The sequence below is a fragment of the Papio anubis genome, chromosome 18, assembly GCF_008728515.1.
Source record: "Papio anubis isolate 15944 chromosome 18, Panubis1.0, whole genome shotgun sequence".
Classification (NCBI taxonomy): domain Eukaryota; kingdom Metazoa; phylum Chordata; class Mammalia; order Primates; family Cercopithecidae; genus Papio; species Papio anubis.
In genome coordinates, this window is record NC_044993.1 from 14813154 (window position 1) to 14835258 (window position 22105).

Here is a 22105-nt window from a genome sequence, read left to right on the forward strand (position 1 = left end):
AGGCCAGATGTGAGCCAGGCCTGGCAGAGAGGGTTTTGGTCAGCGGTGATACCTGCAGTGTTCTCTGCAGTTGGCTCGGGCTGGCCCTGCTCCTGAGAACTCCTCGGTTGTCCCTTCAGGCAACCAGGGAAGGCTCCTTGGAGCAGCAGCATCTCCCCTTACCACTCCCCGACACCAGCTTCCCCCCAACCCAGAGTCAGAGTTTGGGGACAGCCACAGCATGTCCAGGGCTCCCAAGGCAGCTGGCAGAGCCAATGAGGAGAACCCAACACCCATCCGACGGCTGCAGCTCTCCCTGACGTGTGCCACCCGCAGCCCTGGTCCCAGCCACTCTGCTTCTCAGGGCCTGCCTGCCCAGCCCGGGTGGATCTGGTGCCCAGGCGGGCCCCAGGGACACAATGAGGGCCATTCTCAGAGCCAGGCAGAGCCTGTGGGGCAGTCCTGTCAGCTCCCATGTGCAACAGCTGGGATATTGTTTGGGGAGTGCTGGCATCAGGCTGGGGATCTCCTCCTCTGGCCCTGCCCTCTGGGATGAGCGAGCCCTCGAGGGCCTTCCTGGGTTCCTCTGGTGCACATACCCTGGAGCTACCCTTCTGAAGGAGGTAGATTTGTCCTCCTGTCCCAGGTGCCTGGGGTCCAGGGGTGTGAATTGGGCTATGTCAAGACATGCTAGGTGGTACTGTGAGGTGGGGGCCGAGGGAAGGGGGTGTCCCAGGAGGAGCCTTCCTGGACGGGATGATAGTCCAGCAGGTCCTGAAGTGGGAGTGGGGTGCGGCAGGAGTGAGGTACCAGAGACTCAGCAGCCTCCACTGTGCCTTGGACACAGGTGACTGACAGTGTCCACCTGGACTGGCTTTGCACCCCATCTGAGGTCACAGTTGTATCCCTTGAGAAGTTGGGCAGGAGCACCTGACTGGCCCAGCTTGAGTCATGCCCTAGGCCCAGCAGTGCCGGAGGCCAGGAAAGTAGGCTTAGGGAGGCTGGCCTCTCCTCCAGTTTGGAGCATGGCAGGGGTTCCGGGGGAGGCTGCTGGGGGGCCTGCGAGCATCTCCAGAGCAGGAATGCTTGAGGTGGTGTGCGCTTTGCTTGTCTGGGCTTATCTGGCCATGGGAAGCTGGTTGTGTGGATGACGTTCACTGAGCTGTGCACGCATCACCCATGGAGTCTGTGGCGTGAGTCTTTCTGCCGCTCCAGGGTCACAGCCTGCCTCCCTGCTCCAGCCCCCTGCCTGAGGCCCTTCCTCTGCCCCATGCTCTTCCCAGACGGGAATCCTGTGGAATATCATCTCTTTGGGGAGGCCATCTCTGACCCTGTATGCAAAGGCCTTCTCCCACATTATTTTTGGCCCCCCACTTTCTTCCCCATGAGAGCAAATTGTTTGCTGTCTTTCTGTCCCACTACAGTATAGGCCCTGTTCAGACAGAGGCCTCGTCCACTAGGCCTGCGCTATCTCTTCGGAGCCCGGCTGAAGCAAGGGCCAGGCGAATCTTTTGTTAAAAGAACAGTGTGCGCTGGGCACAGTGGCTCACGCCTGTAATCCCAGCACTCTGGGAGTCCGAAGCTGGAGGATCACTTGAGCCCAAGAGTTTGAGAACAGCCTGGGCAACATAAGGAGACCCCATCTCTATACAAAATTAGCTGAGCATGGTGGTGCGTGCCTGTTGTCCTAGCTACCTGGGAGGCTGAGGTGGGAGGAGGCTGAGGTGGGAGGATCACTTGAGCCTGGGAGGTGGATGCTGTGAGAGCCATGATCGTGCTACTGGGCAATAGAGCAGGACCCTGTCTCAAAAAAAAAAAAAAAAAAAAAAAGAACAATCCTATGAAACCAGGGCTGTCATCCAGCAGAGAGGATCTAAGTGCTCAGAGGGGCTAAGGGCTTTGCCCAAAGTCCCACAGCGGGGCCCAGGTCTGAGTCTTAGCTGCTGCCTAGTGAGGAGGAAGGAGTGTGTGTCCTTGGGGAACAGACGGGGAGGCAGAGAGGCCCAAAGAGGCGGGGCCCTGGCCAGCTGGAGTGGTCGGTTGTGTACCAGCAGCAGCGGTGTCCAGAGCTCAGGCTGGGCGGGGGCACGCCAGCTGACGCAGGCAGGGGAGCTCCTGGTGCCAGGCGCCCGGTGCCACGTGCCCAGCCTGTGAGGTGCTTCCCAGCCTGGCTTCAGTGGCCCCAGACTGGGCTGTGGCCAATCAATGAGCTCATTCCAGGAGGGGTTGGACCTTGAGGCCAGAGGCCACAGCCACTCACCTGGGCCGGACTTTCCCTCCCTGCCGGGCCCTTCCCTCTGCAGAGCCCCCGGCCTCCCTGCCTGTGATCCCTCAGTCTCCCTGAGTGCCTGGCCCTGCCTGGCGGGGCCTTTGCCAGCCTTTCCTGGGCCGCCCTTCTAGGAGGTGAGGGGCCTTCGCAGGGCGGTCCCCTCTGTCTAAACCCCCACCTTCTCTGACTTGGCTGGAGGGGAATTTTCCTGTGACTCACTCTGCTGGCACTTCCTGTGGTCACCAGGGCAGGGGCTGGGGGACCTGGAGGGGCAGCTCTGTGGTGTGTAGGGTCACTGGGGGAGGGTGGCCCGCCCCCTGATGGACTGTGATTCCCAGAGGCAGGCTGCAGACCATATTTGGGAAATGCTTGTCTTGCTGGCTGCCTGGGATGGGGGCCCTGAGCACGGGTGGGCTGCAGGAGAGCCCCCGCCCTCCCGCTCCTCTGTGGGGCTCTGGCCCCTGGACCTGCCGCAGTGCCTGTCCCATTCTGCCTCAGAGCCTGGGACACAGTCCACTGTTTTTTTTATTTTTTCTTTATGTGTATTTTTTCAGCCCCAAAGCAAGAAACACTCATTCCTGAAAAACAGGAAGAGAAAGTGTCTCCAATGTCTCAGACACCTCTGGAGTCGTCCTGACCCTCTCCTGTCTTTACGTTTCACAGGATGTTTTCTTGAGGCGGGCTTTTCACTTGAGTTCCTTTTTCATTCTGTTATAATTGTGGTGTGAACAGTGTTGCAGCCATCTAGGGCCTCTGCCCTTGCGCTCACCTTGGCTCTGATGTGACTCCACCTGGGCCTGCCTTCTCTGAGCTGCCCCCTGGCCCATCCCTTGGGCCTTGCTCCTCCTGGCTCCCCACACTCTAGCCTGTGGCCCTTTTAGGGACTGGAGGCTCCTAGCTGCTCTGGAGAAATAGGCTCCCAGCTGATGACGCCCAGCCAGGGCAAATGAGCTGTGGGGTCTGAATGTCTGCTCCTGGGACCTGGGGCACCTACTGCCTACTCAGGCTGCTTGCCTGGTGTACCATTGCCCTCTGATGCCGGCCAGGGAGACGGAGCTCAGAGGGGTTCTGTCCAGTCCCTGCTGGTGTAGGGGAGGCTGGGCCCTAGGGACTTGGAAGAGGTGTCACCCCCACTCTGCCCCAAGGCCCAGGCTCTGGCTTCCTGTTTCTGCCCAAGGAGGCGTGGCCCTTTCTTCCTTGTTTCACTCCTTGCAAATGGAGTCCAGAAAATGGGACTTGGGCCCAAGTGGGGATGGTCACACAGCTACTGGCTGGCCAGAACCCAGGTCCCATTTCTGAGTCAGTCTCGACCAGGCTGCATGTCTAAGACCCCAGGAGACTCCAAGGAGGGACCTTGCAGGGCAGCCCAGACCTGAGGCCAGGCTGGTGGGGTGGCTGGAGCCAGTCGGGTCACCACCCAGCCAGCCTGGCACTTTTCTCAGACCCGGCTTCCCTGTGTGTGAAGTCTGGGGCCCCTGTGGAACCCATGCAGCCCTCGGCCGCCCTAGGAGGGGCTGCAGCCCTGGCCTTGTCTCACCCCGTGCCTCCCTCACACCTGCCTTCTGCTGGAACCGACCACACCCTCCAGCCAGGGACCCTCTGTCTCTCTGGGCGCATCCTGCGCCTGGCACCTCAATGGGGCAGCAGCAGCAGGGGCAAGGACGCAGGGGTGTGGCGGGAAACTGCGAGGCCTCCCTGCCTGGGCTCTTGTGTCCCAGCGAGGCTCTGCACCTGCCCTCACCATCGCCCTCATGCCTCTGATCCCACAGCCTCCTCCAAGTCCCTCTCCGACTGCTTGGCTCCTGGGCCACATGGAGGATGTGCCCTGCCCTGAGAGGGTTTGCTGAGGGCAGCGGGGCCAGGCCCGGGAGGGCGTGCCTCCTGTTTGCTTCCCACCCTTGGGGAAGGTGTTTGAAGTTTCTAAACTAATTACTGACTTTTTGGATTTTGGGTAGATGGACTTTGTTAAGGAAGCTTCCTTTCATTTTTGTTCAGTTTTTTATCCTAAGAAGCTGTCCTTTTTGTCAGATTATTTTCGTGCATCTCAAGAGAGAACCATTTGCTATTTGTTTTAACTTGGCAGCGTTGTCGTTGTTACTGCCGCTCTCCCTGTGTTGGTCCAGGTAGCAGAGTGGCCTTGGGTGGGGCTTTTAAGGGTATCTTGAGGGTCATCCCTGGAGTTTTGGTGGTGGCAGTGGTCAAGAGGATTTTGAGGTGCTCTACAGGTGCAGTGGAAAGAAAGGCCAGGCTCAGCTGGGCCTTTCTGCTGGGGAACAGATGGAGACATTGGAGGCAAAGGCACAATGATCTCACCAAACTCCACTAAGTTATTTTCCCAGTGTCAAAGCTGGGCACCTCCCCAGATGGGGCAGGAGCTGGGGATCCCCTGACGCCCCATGAACATCCTCCTGGTCTCACACCTGTGTCCTCTCTCCCCAGAACGTGCTGGCTAAAGCCCTCTATGACAACGTGGCCGAGTCCCCAGATGAGCTGTCCTTCCGAAAGGGTGACATCATGACGGTGCTGGAGCAGGACACGCAGGGCCTGGACGGCTGGTGGCTCTGCTCGCTGCACGGGCGCCAGGGCATTGTTCCTGGGAACCGCCTCAAGATCTTGGTGGGCATGTATGATAAGAAGCCAGCAGGGCCTGGCCCCGGCCCCCCCACCATCCCGGCCCAGCCTCAGCCTGGCCTCCATGCCCCGGCGCCTCCGGCCTCCCAGTACACGCCCATGCTCCCCACCACCTACCAGCCCCAGCCTGACAGTGTCTACCTGGTGCCCACTCCCAGCAAGGCTCAGCAAGGCCTCTACCAAGCCCCGGGTCCCAGCCCTCAGTTCCAGTCGCCCCCAGCCAAGCAGACATCCACCTTCTCGAAGCAGACGCCCCATCACCAGTTTCCCAGCCCCGCCGCAGACCTGTATCAAGTGCCCCCAGGGCCTGGAGGCCCCGCCCAGGACATTTACCAGGTGCCGCCTTCTGCCGGGATGGGGCATGACATCTACCAGGTCCCCCCGTCCATGGACACACGCAGCTGGGAGGGCACAAAGCCCCCGGCAAAGGTAAGGCTGTCCTGGCACAGTCGTGCAGCCCCACAGGTATAGACCCAGGACCTGGTTTCCGGGCACAGAAGGGCCCAGCCACCTTCAGTCACTGGCCGTCCAGGAGTGGCTGTGTGTTTGGTCTGGGGTCAAAATGGGAAGTGAGTGTTTGGGGAGTGTTCATTTGTCTGGGGAAGATGGATGTGAATGGACCCAGAGGGGAGACGCCCCGCTGGCCTCAGCCAAGCCAATCTGAGTAGCGGTGTCACCACAGGGATCAGAATGTTGAGGCATTCCAGTGGGCAGGCGGGGCTTGGCACATGGGCCCCTGCGAGGGAGAGGCCAGCCACTTCATGCTCATGCTGTGCCCTCTGGGTTTACGTGTCAGCGTCTAGATGGGGTTCCAGCACATCTTCTGACCGCCCCTGCCTCCACGGGCCAACCCCTCTCCTCTTATGGGGGATGCTAGGGTCCAGTGGGTGCTTACGGTGATCTGGATGTGACTCCTGGGAGGACACTGCCCCTGGAATTGCTAGAGGAGGGCTACTCTGAGAGCCTCCTGAGCTCTTGCCAATGGGATGCTGGGCCTGGGAACAATATCTCTGGCCTCCAGACCCTGAGCCCACTCCCCAAGTCCACAGGCCCCCTGCCTCTCAAGCTCACCTGCCTGTAGGAAGGAGTCAGAACTGGAGAGGGCGGCGAGGTCCACTGGCTGCAGCAGGAGCAACCTTTTCTCACCTTTGATTGGTCCGTTCCCCTTGTGCCAAAGCCCCCTTGAGAGCTGGGGTGTGGAGTTTCCAGGCCTAGACATGGAGAGGGTGTCTCAGGGTCTCTCGTCTTCTCCTGCCTGCTTCTTAGGGCTCACCAGGAGGACCTGAGAAACCCAGCCCATGCTGCTGTCTCAGCACTCCTGGGGGACATAGCCGCCCAGGCTGTTTGGGGTCAGCTTCCCAGGACCCAGGCCAAGCCTTGTTTTTGCTGTGTCCCGTCTAGAGCCACCTGTGTCTGGAGAGACACTGGCCAAGTGGACACTCAGCCTAGGGCTAAGGTGGAGAACTCATTGGTGCCAGCTGGGCAGCACGTCAGCAGGGAGTTACCCCCACCCCTGCCCATGGGTGGCCTGGTACCCAGGAGGTGTGACCGGAGGACATTGGCAGGTGGGACTCCATGGACATGGGCCACCAAACCTGGCCGCCAGGGGAACCTGGGTCACTGGCTCCCACTTCCTGCTCTACCTGCTCCTTCAGCCATCTGGTCAGACGTGAGCCTGGCTGGTGTGAGGCTGCCTGGGTGGGGCTGCTCCCACACTGGCTTTAGCAAGAGGAGCAGGGTCCTATTATCCCCCGGGGAGGCAGCAGGGAGCAGCGTCCTGTGGGGGAGCCTTAGACCATGGTCCATGTATACCCACACTCCACACAAATGAACACACGTGCATGATACCTGTACCCCACAGGTACAGACACCCGTGCACACACCATATGCACGAGCACACACATGCGCTACATGAATGTGCATGAAGATATGCACATATCTGCATCCCATACCCCACAAATGGACACACGAATACGCCCACACATGCACACATCATATCCATGAACATGTGCACACCCAAACCCCATATGTATAAACACATGCATACACACCCCACACAGACACGTGTACGTCCACACATACAAAGCATATGCACCCACCAGTATCCCACAAACGTACAAATGCATGTGCGTATGCACACACACACACAGTCCACACTCCACATGCCCCAGGGTCAGGCACACCCCCTCTCCTCCTCTCCCGCCTTTGCAGTGAAGCTTGTCCTGGTGCGGCTGGAAGCCCTGTGGGCTGGGGAGCAGCAGCGAGACCCCCAGACAGAGCCTGGCCTCAAGCCTTTGTTATGGCAGCTGTTCTGTTTCCCTCTCCGGCAAGGGGCCTGCTCAGTTACATCAGGGGCTCCACCAGCTGGGTCCTTCTCTGCCCATGGCCTCTGGTGGAGCTGCCCAGGCCTGTGCCACAAGGGCCCTGACCTGGCTGATGGCCCAGGAAGGAGAGCCCTACGTCCTGGGCCCGGTTGCTCTCCCCTAGGAAAGCCCTGCCAGTCCTTATTGTGTCTGCTTGTATTTTATGGTCACAAAAGCAATGCTTGTTTGCTGTAGAAAATGCATAATGTATGGAAAAGTCTGGAGATGAAATTTTCCAATCGAGGTAATCACTGGGAAATTCTGGCATATTTTGTCTAGCATCTGCCCTGTATTTCACAGATTTGTACATGTAGTTTTGCGTTTCAAAGTTATAAATCCAACATTAGATATCAAAAGAATTTTGTTGCATTCTTAAAGCTTCTCCCTGAGCCGCCTTGGATGTCACTGGGTTGCCCCCTCTGCTGGGACGGGCCCTGGGCAGTTTCCATTTGCTCGTGTCTTCAGTACAGTGACATGGCGGTAACACCTGGCTGCGGGCCATCTGTGTCTGAACCTCCATGTCCTCCCCTTTAAGCCTCAGGCCTGCCCCTCAAATGCCTGGGAAACTGAGTCTCCCAGTTCCAGGGTAGTGGTTGGCTGGGCTGACAAGGAGCCCTTGCCAGGACGGCGTGTGGGCAGGATGGACACTGGCTCTCAGGAAGCCAAGAGGGTGAGTAACAAGGGTGGTGGACAGGAGGGTCAGACCCCTGGGGCCTGGAGCAGGGTCCAGCGGGTGCTGAGATGGGAGCCTGGTGGCCCGTATGGCTGGGGGAGAAGTGAGGGCCACACCGGCATCGAGACTCTTTGGGCCGGGTGTGGTCTGTAGGAATCTGAGGGCATAGGCTCTTTCATGGGCAGGTGGGACTTCCTGGGGAAGGCATCTGTGGGAGGTCACTCAGGTCGTGACCCTGGTCAGTGCCCAAGGAGACAGCCATGGCCTGGGGTCAGGTGTGTACGCGGTCCTGTTGGGCCTGAGTTTCACCCTCCTCGCCCTAGAAGCTTCATCTTGCCCCAGGCCCCCATGTGCTGGGACCTCAGGCCAGGGGGCCTGGAGCTGGGGAGGGAGGGGAGCGGGCTGTGGTGCTGGCCCTTCAGGCCACCATGACCCAGGTCGGGTGAGCCCCTCGCACTTGGGTGTGTCCTGGTGGCCGTGGTCACAGCGCTCCTGTGGTGCTTCATTTCCCGAGGAGGAAACGAGGCTCCTGAATGGGGACCTGGGGATGCCAGAGCCAGGAGCCAGCCCAGGTCAGGGGTGACACCCATTTTGCAGAAGGGGGAGACCAGCCACTGAGCTCCAGGGTGGGGGCCTACCTTGTCCCCTTCTTCCAACCTGATGCCTGCCTCTTGGACCCTGACTGGGAGTCTGGGATGTATTCCTTAGTTCACTCATCCCCTTGCTTGATGCCTGATCCTGGGGGAGGAGAGGGGCAGCACCCTGGCCCTGGTGCTGCCTGGGTTCTGTGCGTGCACCTGGCAGTTGGCCTGTGTTGTGTTTTCCCTGCTTGTATGAGGCGTGTGTGTCAGAGACCGTGTGGGTGTTATGTCAGTGTCTGTGACTCTGTCCCCTCCTCCTGGGCTCTGGCTGTGTTCCCCTAACCCCCAGGGGACCTCCAGGGCCTGCTGGTGGGGTCTCAGGTGTGTAGCAGGGTGGCCTGTGATTAGCAGCGTCATTCCCCTAATGAGCGTTTTCCGCTGGTGGCTGCCTTGCTCTGTTTTTCTAACAGAAACATTTGGTCACTGTGGCTGCCTACTGCCACCCGACTCAGCTCCAAGAGTGGCAGGCAGCCATTTGCCTGGGGAGGCTGGCCTGGGTCCAGCTGCGCCCCTAGGCCTCACTGCATGAGGTTGGGACAGCCACCAGCGGGGTGCTCTTGGAGGATGCTCATGCCTCCCTCCTGCTGGTGCTGGGTCCTGGCTGAGCCTTGGGGCTAGGTCTCCACCTGCCTTTGGGAGGCTGGGAGGCCTGGAGAAGCCTCAGGCCGTGCCTCAAGGCCCAGCCAACCTGCCACGTCCCTCCGCCCCGCCTGCACCACTGTTGGCAGGTCCCTGCGTCTAAAAATAGTTCTGGAGGAGACTCAAGTCTGGAGCGCGTGGAGGGAGATGAGTCTGGAGAGGCAGCCGCCAAATCCACTCCCAGACGAACTGGAGGAGGGTGGGGACACCCCGCGGAGGCCCCCAGCCTGTGGGGCTCTGCTACCAGGCGCGCTGGAGACCCAGTGGGCCCAGCTCTGCTGCGCTACGGGGGGCTCTGCCAGGCCTGGGGCTGCTGGGGGGTGCTGGGTGCCTCTGCCGCCCCCATGCCCTGCACCCCCTCACAGCACCCTCAGTGAGCAGGGCTGGCCGCCTGCCTGCATTGGGAGGGCCTCTCGGGGTTCAGGGGCACTGGGCCCGAGGGAGAGGCTGCTTTGGCGCTGCTGCCCTGGGGGATGTGCAGGGAGGCCCTGAGTCAACCCTGTCCCAGACATCCCCTTTGATGAGGGAACAAAAGGTCTTTCAGTGGAGACAGCTGAACAGGGAGCCTGGTAGTGGAGGCGTGTGGGCGCAGTGTGCCAGGGGCTGGAGAATCCCACCAGGGAGGCCTTGTCCTCCCCAAGGCAGGGAGGCTTTTGGGGAATGAGGCTGCCTGGCATGGCCCCTACCCCCTTCAGGCCATTACTAGTGAGGGGCAGCGTGGTCCTGGGCAGGTGCTTGTGCTGCCTGCCTTGGCCGCCCCGGGCTCTGGACCAGGGTAAGAGAGCCTGGGGAGGGGAGGGCTGGCCCTGGATCTGCCTCCCCGGCTAAGCCTCATCCTTTCAGGTCGCTGGGGATCTAACCTGCTGCAGGCAGCTCCCCCGGGGCAGGCACGGCAAGGCAGGGCAGCCTTGGTTCCAGCTGCTGTGGCCCCCAGCACACGCTCAACTTGCCCCTCTGCTCCTGTCCTCCAGAGTCTCCCCATGCTGTGCGGTGGGGCAGGGGGTGCTAGGCTCTGTCTGGTCCTGGGCTGGACGCAGTCCCCTGCTGGGCCGATCCTTCTGAGGCTACAGCTCGGTGGTGTGGGCAGCAGGCTTCGAGGCCTCTGACGTGACCTCTCGTCCCTCGGGGCTGGGCGCCCCAGTCACGGGGGGTTCCTTGCCTGTGGGTAGTGCCCTCCAGAGCCAGGGCCCCAGCCCCTCACCCCACCGGTGTCCCCCACCGTCATCAGCTCACACCCATACTCATCTGTGGAGCCTTCCGGGTCCGCAGGCTGTAGAGATGGTGGTGTCCTGGCCCAGGACCAGGCAGCTCTGAATAAAACCCGGGGTTCTTGCTGTACCCAGCACTACGTTCCGCTGGAGGAAGGTCAGAGGGTGCAGAGTGGGTGAGAACTGGCGTCCTTGGGGAGCCCCGTCCCTTCCACCTGGTGTGCCCTGCCCACCTCCCAAAAGGACGTGGCTCCCAGGTGTGAGTGGAGCCTCCCTGAGGGCCGCTTCGAGGGCAGCAGTGAAGTCAGCTCTCTGCCCCCAGGTGGTGGTGCCCACCCGTGTGGGGCAGGGCTACGTGTATGAGGCCGCCCAGCCGGAGCAGGACGAGTACGACATCCCGCGACACCTGCTGGCCCCGGGGTCACAGGACATCTATGATGTGCCCCCGGTTCGGGGGCTGCTTCCCAGCCAGTATGGCCAGGAGGTAGGTGTGGGGTGCGCAGCAGTGGGAGGGCAGGGCGGCGAGTCTGTGCCTCTGCTTGACCCTGGGCAGGGAGCTGCATCTTCTCAGCCCTGGCCAGGCCTGGGAGCAGTGCCGTGGGGTTTCTGCCTTTCCCATTCCCCCTGGCGCCATTAACCCTCCACTGTTTCTGCCCCCAGGTGTATGACACGCCCCCCATGGCTGTCAAGGGTCCCAATGGCCGAGACCCGTTGCTGGAGGTGTATGATGTGCCCCCCAGCGTGGAGAAGGGCCTGCCACTGTCCAGCCACCACGCGGTGAGCACATGCCAGGGCCAGGCTGAGACTGGGGGGTGTCTGGGTGTGTGCACTGGGGTGCTGACCAGTGTCTTCAGGGCTCGGGGTGGTGGGCAGGCAGAGACTGGCTCCAGACCCGGGTTCTGCTCCTCACTGGATCATTGATAGAAGAGGAAACCGAGCTCTCTTCTGAGCCTCAGCTGCTTTGTCTGCAGAGCCGCCTGTGGGAAGGCCTTCCCCATGAGCTCCTGAGAGGGTATGTGCAAGGTGACCACAGGGTATGTCCTGTCACCTGAGATACTTCCAAGAGTGAAGGGGGGACTAGTAATTATGTGGGAGCATCAGGGACAAACCAGGACTGTCCGGAGCAAACCAGAATTTGATCCCCTGATAATACCTGCAGAGCTCAGTCACACACGTGCTGCAGAGTGGAAAGTTCACACGTGGTGGTGGTACTGGGTGGTACAGTGGTGGTGGTGGTGATGAAATCATGATATGATGGTGGTGGCAGTGGCAGTATGAGAGCTAACCTTTCAGTGAGTCTGAAGTGACACAATTATGTGAATTAACACGTGTCATTCCTTGAGAGGAAGTTCTCCCACCTTCAGGTTCTAGAGCCGGCTCGTCCCAGAGCTGTCATGGATGGGAATCGTGAAGGATGTGTGTGCCGGGGCTGCGTGTGTGCCTGTGTGTGTGTACATGTGTGTGGCTGGGTGCTGCCCCCAGCCCCTGGGGTGGGCAGATGGACGGATGGACAGCCTTGACTGCCGCTTGTCCCCCCAGGTCTATGACGTTCCTCCATCGGTGAGCAAGGACGTGCCTGATGGCCCGCTGCTCCGTGAGGAGACCTACGATGTGCCCCCCGCCTTCGCCAAGGCCAAGCCCTTTGACCCGGCCCGCACCCCACTGGTCCTGGCTGTGCCCCCTCCAGACTCCCCGCCGGCCGAGGACGTGTATGACGTGCCGCCCCCGGCTCCTGACCTCTACGACGTGCCCCCTGGCTTGCGGCGGCCTGGCCCAGGCACCCTGTATGATGTGCCCCGTGAACGGGTGCTTCCTCCTGAGGTGGCTGATGGTGGCACGGTTGACAACGGTGTGTATGCGGTGCCTCCCCCAGCTGAACGTGAAGCCCCGGCGGATGGCAAGCGCCTTTCGGCCTCCAGCACCGGCAGCACACGTAGCAGCCAGTCCGCATCCTCCTTGGAGGTGGCGGGGCCGGGCCGGGAACCCCTGGAGCTGGAAGTTGCCGTGGAGGCCCTGGCACGGCTGCAGCAGGGTGTGAGCACCACCGTTGCCCACCTTCTGGACCTGGCAGGCAGCGCCGGTGGGACTGGGAGCTGGCGTAACCCCTCTGAGCCGCAGGAGCCGCTGGTGCAGGACCTGCAGGCTGCTGTGGCTGCCGTCCAGAGTGCCGTCCACGAGCTGTTGGAGTTTGCCCGCAGCGCCGTGGGCAATGCTGCCCACACATCTGACCGCGCCCTGCATGCCAAGCTTAGCCGGCAACTACAGAAGATGGAGGACGTGCACCAGACACTGGTGGCACACGGTCAGGCCCTCGACGCTGGCCGGGGAGGCCCTGGAGCCACCCCTGAGGACCTGGACCGGCTGGTGGCCTGCTCGCGGGCTGTGCCCGAGGACGCCAAGCAGCTGGCCTCCTTCCTGCACGGCAATGCCTCGCTGCTCTTCAGACGGACCAAGGCCCCCGCTCCGGGGCCCGAGGGGGGTGGCACCCTGCACCCCAACCCCACTGACAAGACCAGCAGCATCCAGTCACGGCCCCTGCCCTCACCCCCTAAGTTCACCTCCCAGGACTCGCCGGATGGGCAGTACGAGAACAGCGAGGGGGGCTGGATGGAGGACTATGACTACGTCCACCTGCAGGTGGGTGCCGCCTGCCCAGCCCCGGCTCCTCTTCTGCCGCACGGGGCTCCCGTGCTTAGGGGGAGATTTGTTCCCAGCTGGGCCTGGTCCCTGGCAAGGCCCTGTACCCTCCTCTCACTCTGACCTTCCTCATCCCACATTGGCCCCATGTGCTAGCATGGCCATGTCATCGAGTCCTTCATTGAGTCCCTCGGGCTGGTGTGTCCGGTGACCAGCAGCAGTGACTGTTGTGTTGGGAGACAGATCTGCAGAAATGTGCATGCAGAGAAAGATCCTCCGAGGGTGGGGGAGCAGCAGGAGGTGGCAGGAGGTGGCTGGGACTGCTCCTCCCAGGCCAGGCCCTGGAGCAGAGGCCTCGGTGCCAGCCGGGTGGGAGTCCCGGTGAGGAACATTCCAGGCTGAGCTGAGCCAGAAAGGCATCCAGGGGCAGGGAACAGGTGGCCAGGCCTTTAGGCCAACAGGGAGAGATTGGGTTTGATTCCTGGTGTGGGAGCCTAGGCAGGCAGGGTGGAGCTTGTGGCCTTTCTGCAGGTGGCCCACCCTATGCCCAGTCTCTTCCTGGACTGGCAGGCGGTGAAAGGGGCAGCCAGGGCTGCTTCGTAGGAAGCCACCTTATCTGTCCCTGCATGTGCCAGCCTGTGTATGTGTATGTGGGGCTGTGTCCCCACATGGGCCAGCCTGAAGGGGTGTGTGTGTGTGTCCCCATGTGTCAGCCTGGGGGATGTGTGTCTGTGTCTGCCCCTGCATGTGCCAGCCTGTTTGGTGTGTCTGTGTGCGTGTGTGCATGCGTGCGCGCACAGCACCACCTGGTGGCCACTCAGCTCACTGCGCCCCCACAGGGCTGGCCTGCTCTTCTGGCTCAGAAGAGAACTGGCCTCAGTGCAGCCCCTGTCTCTCCCCTCCAGGGGAAGGAGGAGTTTGAAAAGACCCAGAAGGAGCTGCTGGAAAAGGGCAGCATCACGCGGCAGGGCAAGAGCCAGCTGGAGCTGCAGCAGGTGAGGCCCTGGAGCAGAGCAAGGCCCTGCCTTGCCCGCTGACCCCTTGAGCCCTCAGCTCTTGCCCCGCAGGGCCAACCCCGGGTCCCCAGCTTCTCCCCACACATTGTCTGGTAGTTCTCAGAGCTGGGCCCAGCCTGCCACCCCCCTGCCTCCTGACCATCTTCATCTTTTCATTTGGTTTATTTTAAAGTTGTCAAGAGTAATTGTTGGAGACATTTAGGGAGTTAGAGAGTGGGGTGAGAGCAGAAAATAGACCCCTCACAGCTGCCATAGGCTCGGCTCGGGGCTGGCTCTGCCTTGCTCCTTCCTCCAAGCTGCTCCCTGCGTGTCCGGGATGGTGTCCTGTGGGCATTCGACTCTTCTGTCCCAGCATCTGCCATGGCATTAAGCATTCTTTGTGGATTCCTTCAAAGACCACATAGCATCTATTGAATGTTTGTATTGTACCCACACTTCCTTAGTATTATTTTATTTTGTTTTTGAGACAGAGTCTTGTTCTGTCACACAGGCTAGAGTACAGTGGTGCAATCTCGACTCACTGCAACTTCAGCCTTCTGGGCTCAAGTGATTCTCCTGTCTCAGCCTCCCCAGTAGTTGGGATTACAGGCGCCTGCCACCATACCTGGCTGAATTTTGTATTTTTTGTAGAGACAAGGTTTCACCATGTTGCCCAGGCTGGTCTCAAACTCCTGGGCTCAAATGATCCACCTGCCTTGGCCTCTCAAAATGCTAGGATTACAGTGTGAGCCACCACATCTGGCCCCTTATTATAAATACACTGCTGTGTTTATATGCTGACATATTAATAGACTTTTCTTCATATTTTGAATCATTTCCTGAGGGTAGGAAAGAGGTATGTAAAAAAATATTAAGGGAGCTTTATTCCGATTATGAAGATAATTTTATTTTATTTTATTTTATTTTTTTTTATTTTATTTTATTTTTTTTTGAGACGGAGTCTTGCTCGGTAGCCCGGGCTGGAGTGCAGTGGCCGGATCTCAGCTCACTGCAAGCTCCGCCTCCCGGGTTTACGCCATTCTCCTGCCTCAGCCTCCCAAGTAGCTGGGACTACAGGCGCCCGCCACCTCGCCCGGCTAGTTTTTTGTATTTTTAGTAGAGACGGGGTTTCACGGTGTTAGCCAGGATGGTCTCGATCTCCTGACCTCATGATCCGCCCGTCTCGGCCTCCCAAAGTGCTGGGATTACAGGCTTGAGCCACCGCGCCCGGCCCATGAAGATAATTTTAAAAGTGAAAATACAGGATAGTACAAAGTGAACATAAAAATATCACCCGTCAAAGCTCCCTCGCCCACCTTCTGGGCGTCAAGGAAGTGGCAGAGGCAGGGGCCTGAGACCCACGACGCACAGCGGCGAGGCTGCAGCTGTCTCATGAGAGCTCGGTGAGGATCAGTGAAGAGTGGAAGACTCTCGGGGAGGACCCGGCACATAGAGACATTCAGGAGAGGCTAGACATTGACATCTCAGAACCGTGGCCGGGTGGGAGGGGTGAGGGCTGAGAAATTACCTGTCAGATACAGTGTACCCATATAACAAAACCGTACCTGTACCCCCTGTTAAATCTATTACAACACCCAAGAAAAGAATAAATGTCACACCTGTAATCTTAACACTTTGGGAGGCCGAGGCAGGAGGATCACTTGAGGCCAAGGGTTTGAGACCAGCTGGGCCACATAGTGAGACCCAAGACTATATATATTAATAAAAATTAATGGCTCACAACTGTAATTCCAGCACTTTGGGAGGCCAAGGCAGGCAGATCACTTGAGGTCAGGAGTTTGAGACCAGCCTGGCCAACATGGTGGAACCCCATCTCTACTAAAAATACAAAAATTAGCTGGGCGTGGTGGCATGCACCTGTAGTCCCAACTGCTTGTGAAGCTGAGGTGATAGAATCATTTGAACCCAGGAGGTGGAGCTTGCAGTGAGCCAAGATCGTGCCACTGCACTCCAGCCTGGGCGGTGAGTGAGACTTTGTCTCAAAATAAATAAATAATAATTGTTTTAAAAACCTGAATGCCGAGGTGGGCGTATCACCTGAGGTCAGGAGTTCGAGACCAGCCTGACCAACATGGGGAAACCCCATCTCTACTAAAAATACAAAAAAATTAACCAGGCATAGTGGCACATGCCTGTAATCCCAGCTACTTGGGAGGCTGAGGCAAAAGAATCGCTTGAACCCAGGAGGCAGAGGTTGCGGTGAGCCGAGATTACACCACTGCACTCTAGCCTGGGCAACAAGAGCGAAACTCCATCTCAAAACAAAAAAACCTCCTGAAATATCAACAATATATGTGGCTATATCTCCGTCTGTAGAGAGAGAACTCTGGGATCGCTGTGTTTTCAGAAGTGGTCATGTGCTGTATCCTTCCTCTGTGTGCCTCCAGCACTGCACCAGTTCCCTGCTGTTGGACACTTAGGCTGTTCCCAGAGTTTTACTTTTGTGAACAATGCTGTGACGAATACAAGTCTTTGCACTTATCTAATCAGTCACTTAGATAACTTGGTAGAAGCTGAATTAAAGGGCAAGAATATATGTGAAAAACTCTAAAGATGTAGAATTCCAAAGCCAAGGACATAAAGTCCATGTTAAATGCAAGCCCATGGAGACTTACGCATGAGAACATCTATTGCCTCATTTTTGTATCGGTGAAGAATCTGAAATCTCTACCCGCAAAGTGTCTAATAGGAGAGTATTGGTTCAATAAAGTATGGACATTTGTGCAGTAGGATATTATATAACTATTAAGAGTTGTCAAAGAATAAAAAGGGCTGGGCGCAGTGGCTCACACCTGTAATGCCAGCACTTTGGGAGGCAGAGGCGGGAGGATCATCTGTGGTCAGGAGTTTGAGACCAGCCTGGCCAACATGGTGAAACCCCGTCTTTACCAAAAATACAAAAATTAGCTGGAGGTGGTGGCGCAGGCCTGTAATCCCAGCTGAGGCAGGAGAATGGCTTGAAACCAGGAGGCAGAGGTTGCAGTGAGCTGAGATCGTGCCACTTCACTTCAGCCTGGGTGACAGAGCAAGACTCCCTCTTTATAAAAATAAAAATAGTTTTGAAAAAAAAAGAACAACAAAGACCCACAGAGCTTGTTGCCTGTGCTCCGTAGGGCTCACTGCAGCCTCGACTTCCCAGACTCAGTGATTCACCTGCCTCAGCCTCCCAAAGTGCTGAGATCACAGGCATGAGCCACCTCACCCTGCCTCACCAGAGCTTTGCAAAGAGAAAAAGCCGAGTATGTATCTCACTGGCTAAGAGAACAGAGAGATGAAAGATTTCACCAAATAGCTGCCTAAGGGGGACAGTGCCAGGTTCTGAGTGTTAGGAGGGGGAGGTTTACTATTGGTTTTGCTCATTGTGGCTTGGAGCTTTGCACCTAGGGTGGGACAGAGCTTACCTGTCCTGAGTCTGGGTGTGGCTGGTAATTTCCGGGGCCAGAGCGGCGTAGTGAGGACACGTCATCCCCTTCAGCTGACTCCCAGGCACAGGAGTGGAAAGGTTAACTTTCGTGTGTGGTTCTGGAAGGTGATGGTAGCAGAGGTTCTATTTAGGGGCGTTGGATTACAGGTGATGTCTTCCTTTTTTCTGTTAGATATATTTGAATCTTTTTATAATGTGTATGTTACTTTTGAACTAAGGAGAAAATTTTTTTAACTTTCTGTTTTGAAATATTTATAGATTCACAGGAAGTTGCAAAGATAGGGTCAAGGGATCCCCAGTGCCCTTCAGCCAGTTTCCCCAGTGCCACATCTCAAGTCACGTGGGACAGTACCCAAGCCAGGACGGTGACCGCCCCCACCCCCCCCCGACCCCAGGCTGCCACTTTTCTGTTGTCCATCTTGTCATTTCAAAAATGTTCAGGGCACGGAGTCTGGTCTTTTGAGATTGGTGGAAAGGTGACTGAACAACCTCCAGAAGGCTTGCCATGGTTCCTGGTCCCGTCCCCGGGAGAGGAGACTGCCGGTTTCCCCACAGTCCCGTGTACTCTGAGTAGCAGCCCTTTTAGAGAAGCCCAGCCCAGGGTGCCCAGGTCTTGGCCTGTGGTTCTGACTCGCCTGAGAGCCTAACCCTGCTCCTGCTTCCCTCCCGCCCCAGCTGAAGCAATTTGAACGACTGGAACAGGAGGTGTCGCGGCCCATAGACCACGACTTGGCCAACTGGACACCAGCCCAACCCTTGGCCCCGGGGCGGACAGGTGGCCTGGGGCCCTCAGACCGGCAGCTGCTGCTCTTCTACCTGGAGCAGTGTGAGGCCAACCTGACCACACTGACCAATGCCGTGGACGCCTTCTTCACCGCCGTGGCCACCAACCAGCCACCCAAGATCTTTGTGGCGCACAGCAAATTCGTCATCCTTAGCGCCCACAAGCTGGTGTTCATTGGGGACACACTGTCACGGCAGGCCAAGGCTGCTGACGTGCGCAGTCAGGTGACCCACTACAGCAACCTGCTGTGCAACCTCCTGCGTGGCATCGTGGCCACCACCAAGGCCGCCGCCTTGCAGTACCCATCACCTGCTGCTGCCCAGGACATGGTGGAGAGGGTCAAGGAGCTGGGCCACAGCACCCAGCAGTTCCGCCGCGTCCTAGGCCAGCTGGCAGCCGCCTGAGGGCCGTGACCCCAGGAGGGAGGCGGGGGAGGGGCATGGTGGTCCCAGCTCCCTGGCTCCCATCTCAAGAGTCGCTGCGCCACAGGCTTAGAGACAGGACCCCAGCTCTGCCTCAGGCCTGGTACCCTTGATGCCCAGGAATCTGTATATATTTATGACTGGCCAGGGTGTGGGGCCGTGCCTCCCCAGGAGCCGAAGCCCAGGGGTCAGCCAGTAGCCTTCCCCAGCGTGCACCACGGGCCCGGGGCGGGTCACCAGGCAGGGTCTGGAGTGTGAGGGCCCCGCAGCCTCCAGGACCTCATGCTGCCCCGAGGTCTGAGCCTGGCCCCGCGAGGGTGCCGTGTCCCCTGACAGGGCCAGTGCAGTTTGGTGTGTCCTCCGCCTTACCAGGAGAAGACCCTGAAGAACTAGAACTATTTTTCATTATTGGTTTTCCAATCATTTGACTAATAGTCTCCATTTAAATAAAGTTTTTAAAATGAAGAGCAGCTGCCTGAGGGTGCCAGATGAGAGCCTCCGGGGCAGGTGACGGTTCCAGGGAAGGCACCCAGGGGCAAGTGCCATGCATGGCATCTCCCAAGAGGGCAGAGGAGTGGGTCTCTCCAGAAAAAAACTAAGGGACACTGAGGCTGGGTGTCTCCTGCAGGTGGGGTGAGGCCCTGGGAGCCAGGGCAGAGCCTGGGCCCAGGAGAGGAGTTGGGGTCAGTTTCGGAGCTACATGGTCTGGGGCCCAGAAGGCACAGCCTGGGCGTGGCCCCCTCGAGCCCTAGGGAGCTGCCACAGCATCGAGCACCTGCCCATGCCCACAACTGGCATCTGGAGCGAGGGCAGATCGGGGCAGGAGCAGCTGCAGGAGGGGACGGGTTCCTGTGAGCCGAGGGCACCGTCAGGGGCTGCATCTAGAACTCTGCTTAAAAGAATCTCATCCCAGCCTGTGGAACTCCCGAAGCACACGCGGAATTACACGTGGATCTGGCCTCCAAGTTGGGAGGGAGGGGCCTGGAGAAGACCTTTGCCCTGGGCAAGTGTGTGCCCCCCGTGGCTCCCCCACCCAGCAGCCCGCAGCCTAGATGGAAGCTCCAGGGTGCCTGGAACCCCTGGTGCTCCTCCCAGCCCTGACCATTCTGCATGTCAACATGCGCCTTGGGTTCCCCATCTGTATGAAGAAGGGGGTAGTACTGGGTGATCCTCAAGCTCTCCTGATCTTACCTCTACAGAGGGGTCCCTGTGACAGCATCTGTCCCCTCAACTCAGCCACATCATGCTCAGCCCACCCTCCTTGGTGAGGACACAGAAGTAAAGGTGTATGCAGTCGCTCTCAGTGGCTTTGTGTTTTACACAGACGTGGGGTAGGGAGGGTCTCAGCCTCCACAGCTTCCCAGGCATGAGCTTCATGATGTGGGCATCCACGTCCGGTGAGAACGAGAGGTGCTGGTGCTGCTCCAGGACACGATGCCCTCCAGGGTCCGGGGTCCATCCTGGCAGGCAGGGGCTGCCGGAGTTGCCCTGCAGGAAGGAGAGGATGTGTCGCCAGGCCTGAACTGGGTGCCGGGGCCTGGGAGACCTTGACCTGGTGGAGTCCAGGGAGGGATGCAGAGAAATGGCAAGTGTGGGTGCAGGGGCTGTGCCAGGGTCCTGAGGCCTGGCTTCACGTGGCAGCCCTAGCTCTGCCATGCACACTCCTGGAGGGAGCTGGGGCAAGTGGCTTTCATTCCTGCCGGGGCGCCATTTGTCCGGTGAGCTGACCTTCCAGCTCAGAGGGCTGGGGAGAGGAGGGAGTCCCCAGGCAACCTCACCTGCCTGGTCCAGGAAGCTGTGAGCCTGAGGCCTGGCCCTTGTGAGGCCTGGGAAGGAGGCAGAGAGGAGTGGGGAGCCCAGACCTCCATCAGAGGACTGGAGAGTCCTGGAGTACATTGAGAAAGGAACAGGAATGGGACTGGACAGGTGAGTCTATGGAGACGCCAGGCAGGTGGAGTCTATGGAGACTGAAGGAGAACAGCCCGTGGCACGTGATTTTTAATGATTGTCTTTCCACGTTTTGCTACAATGAACAAAACTTTATCATTGAAGACACCTGTCAGGATGCTTTCAGACGCTTTAACACTTGGGAAGGAAAAGACAGCTGGGAGAGGTAGGTGCCCATGGGCCCTGGCAGCCAAGGGTGCAGGGTGAGGCCCAGGCCAGCTGGGTAGGGGCCCCTGTATCCTCTCACCTCCTCTCCCAGAGGCTGATTTGTCCCATGGTGGCGTCACGAGTCACCTCTGCCTGCCTGTGTGGCCTTGCATTAGCCATCCTTAGCACCTGGAAGGCCTCCGGGTGAGAGCCAAGGTCAGACGCCCCGGCCGCCACATGGTGGCTCTTCTGGAGAGTGAGGGTGGCAGACGGCGCTTGGGCTTGTGGGGGTGAGCCCTGCTTGGCCACTGAGTCTCATGGTGATCTCAGCATCCCTTTCTCACTTAGGGCCTCAGTTTCCCCACCTGCACAGTGAGGGCGCAGGACCTCCCAGGTTTCCCCAAGCTGTGATCCGGGTGGCCTGAGGATGTGCAAAGGTGGAGGTGGGGTGCACGGCCCGGGGTGGGCGTCTCCTGCAGGCTCTGCTTGTGGCCGGGGAATGGGGGTGCTGTTTCCCCAGCCTGCAGTTCATTTCCGACCCTTTTCCTGCTGGTTGCAGGGTGTAGTTGGGGTTGGGAAGAGGGGGTGAGTGTCATTCCCTGACACCTGGTGGGCCCCAACTCCTCAAGCTCAAGCCTCACCTGACCCCTAGTGGGCAGCGGTGACCACCCAGCCCCCGCAGAAGTGGAAGCCAGGTTTGCACTGGGAGGATAGGACTGGCAACTCCCACAAGGGCAGGAGGGACCTGAGGGGCGAGGGCTGTGTAATCCTAGCACTTTGAGAGGCTGAGGCAGGAGGATCACTTGAGGCCAAGAGTTCAAGACCAGTCAGGCCATATAGTGAGACCCAAGTCTCTATGTATAAATAAAAATTGTTTTAAACTCCCCCCACCTCTAGTTTGGCCACCACCCAGGGTCCCCCCACTGCATGGGCAGGACCCCACTGTGATCTGCAGGGACACCTGCCAGGCCCAGGAGCTGGGGATGGCATCCTCCCCATGGACATCCTGGATAGGATGCTGAGTCAGGGTGGATGGTGGGGACCCTGCAGCCTGGGGTTGGGGCAGGGCAGCCGGCAGTTGATGGTGTCCTTAGGTGCCACTGCAGTGCCCACAGCCCCCTCCCCTGATCGCTGTCCACCCAAGGGAGTGTCCGTCCCTCTCCAAGCCCAGGGTGCTGTGACGTGGTGGCTGGATCTCCCTGGGGCCCTGTGCTCTTGTGGGCTCTGAGTCAGTGACTGGGGTGGATTGGGGTGCAGGGCCTGGGGACACACAAACCCAGGAGGCCGCCCGGGTGCAGAGGGTACAGGGGCTGGGGGTGGGGGGT

The 22105-nt window shown here is 59.0% G+C and overlaps 1 protein-coding gene across 6 annotated transcripts in view; it reads left to right on the forward strand.

The window, feature by feature from the left end:
* Positions 1–19989, forward strand: part of BCAR1 (BCAR1 scaffold protein, Cas family member) — a 40854-nt gene extending 20865 nt beyond the window's left edge. For 4 of the 6 annotated variants that reach the window (XM_003917186.4, XM_003917183.5, XM_009196873.4 and 1 more), the window contains exons 2-7: positions 4688–5308; positions 10726–10887; positions 11064–11180; positions 11943–13040; positions 13946–14035; positions 18156–19151. In XM_003917186.4, coding sequence (XP_003917235.2) covers positions 4688–5308; positions 10726–10887; positions 11064–11180; positions 11943–13040; positions 13946–14035; positions 18156–18668 — 2601 coding nt within the window. In that variant the 3' untranslated portion in view covers positions 18669–19151. Of the gene's footprint in view, positions 1–4687; positions 5309–10725; positions 10888–11063; positions 11181–11942; positions 13041–13945; positions 14036–18155 lie in introns of all 6 variants that reach the window. The other 2 variants (XM_009196874.4, XM_009196871.4) reach the window with 1 other exon arrangement.
* The last annotated feature ends 2116 nt before the right edge of the window (positions 19990–22105 follow it).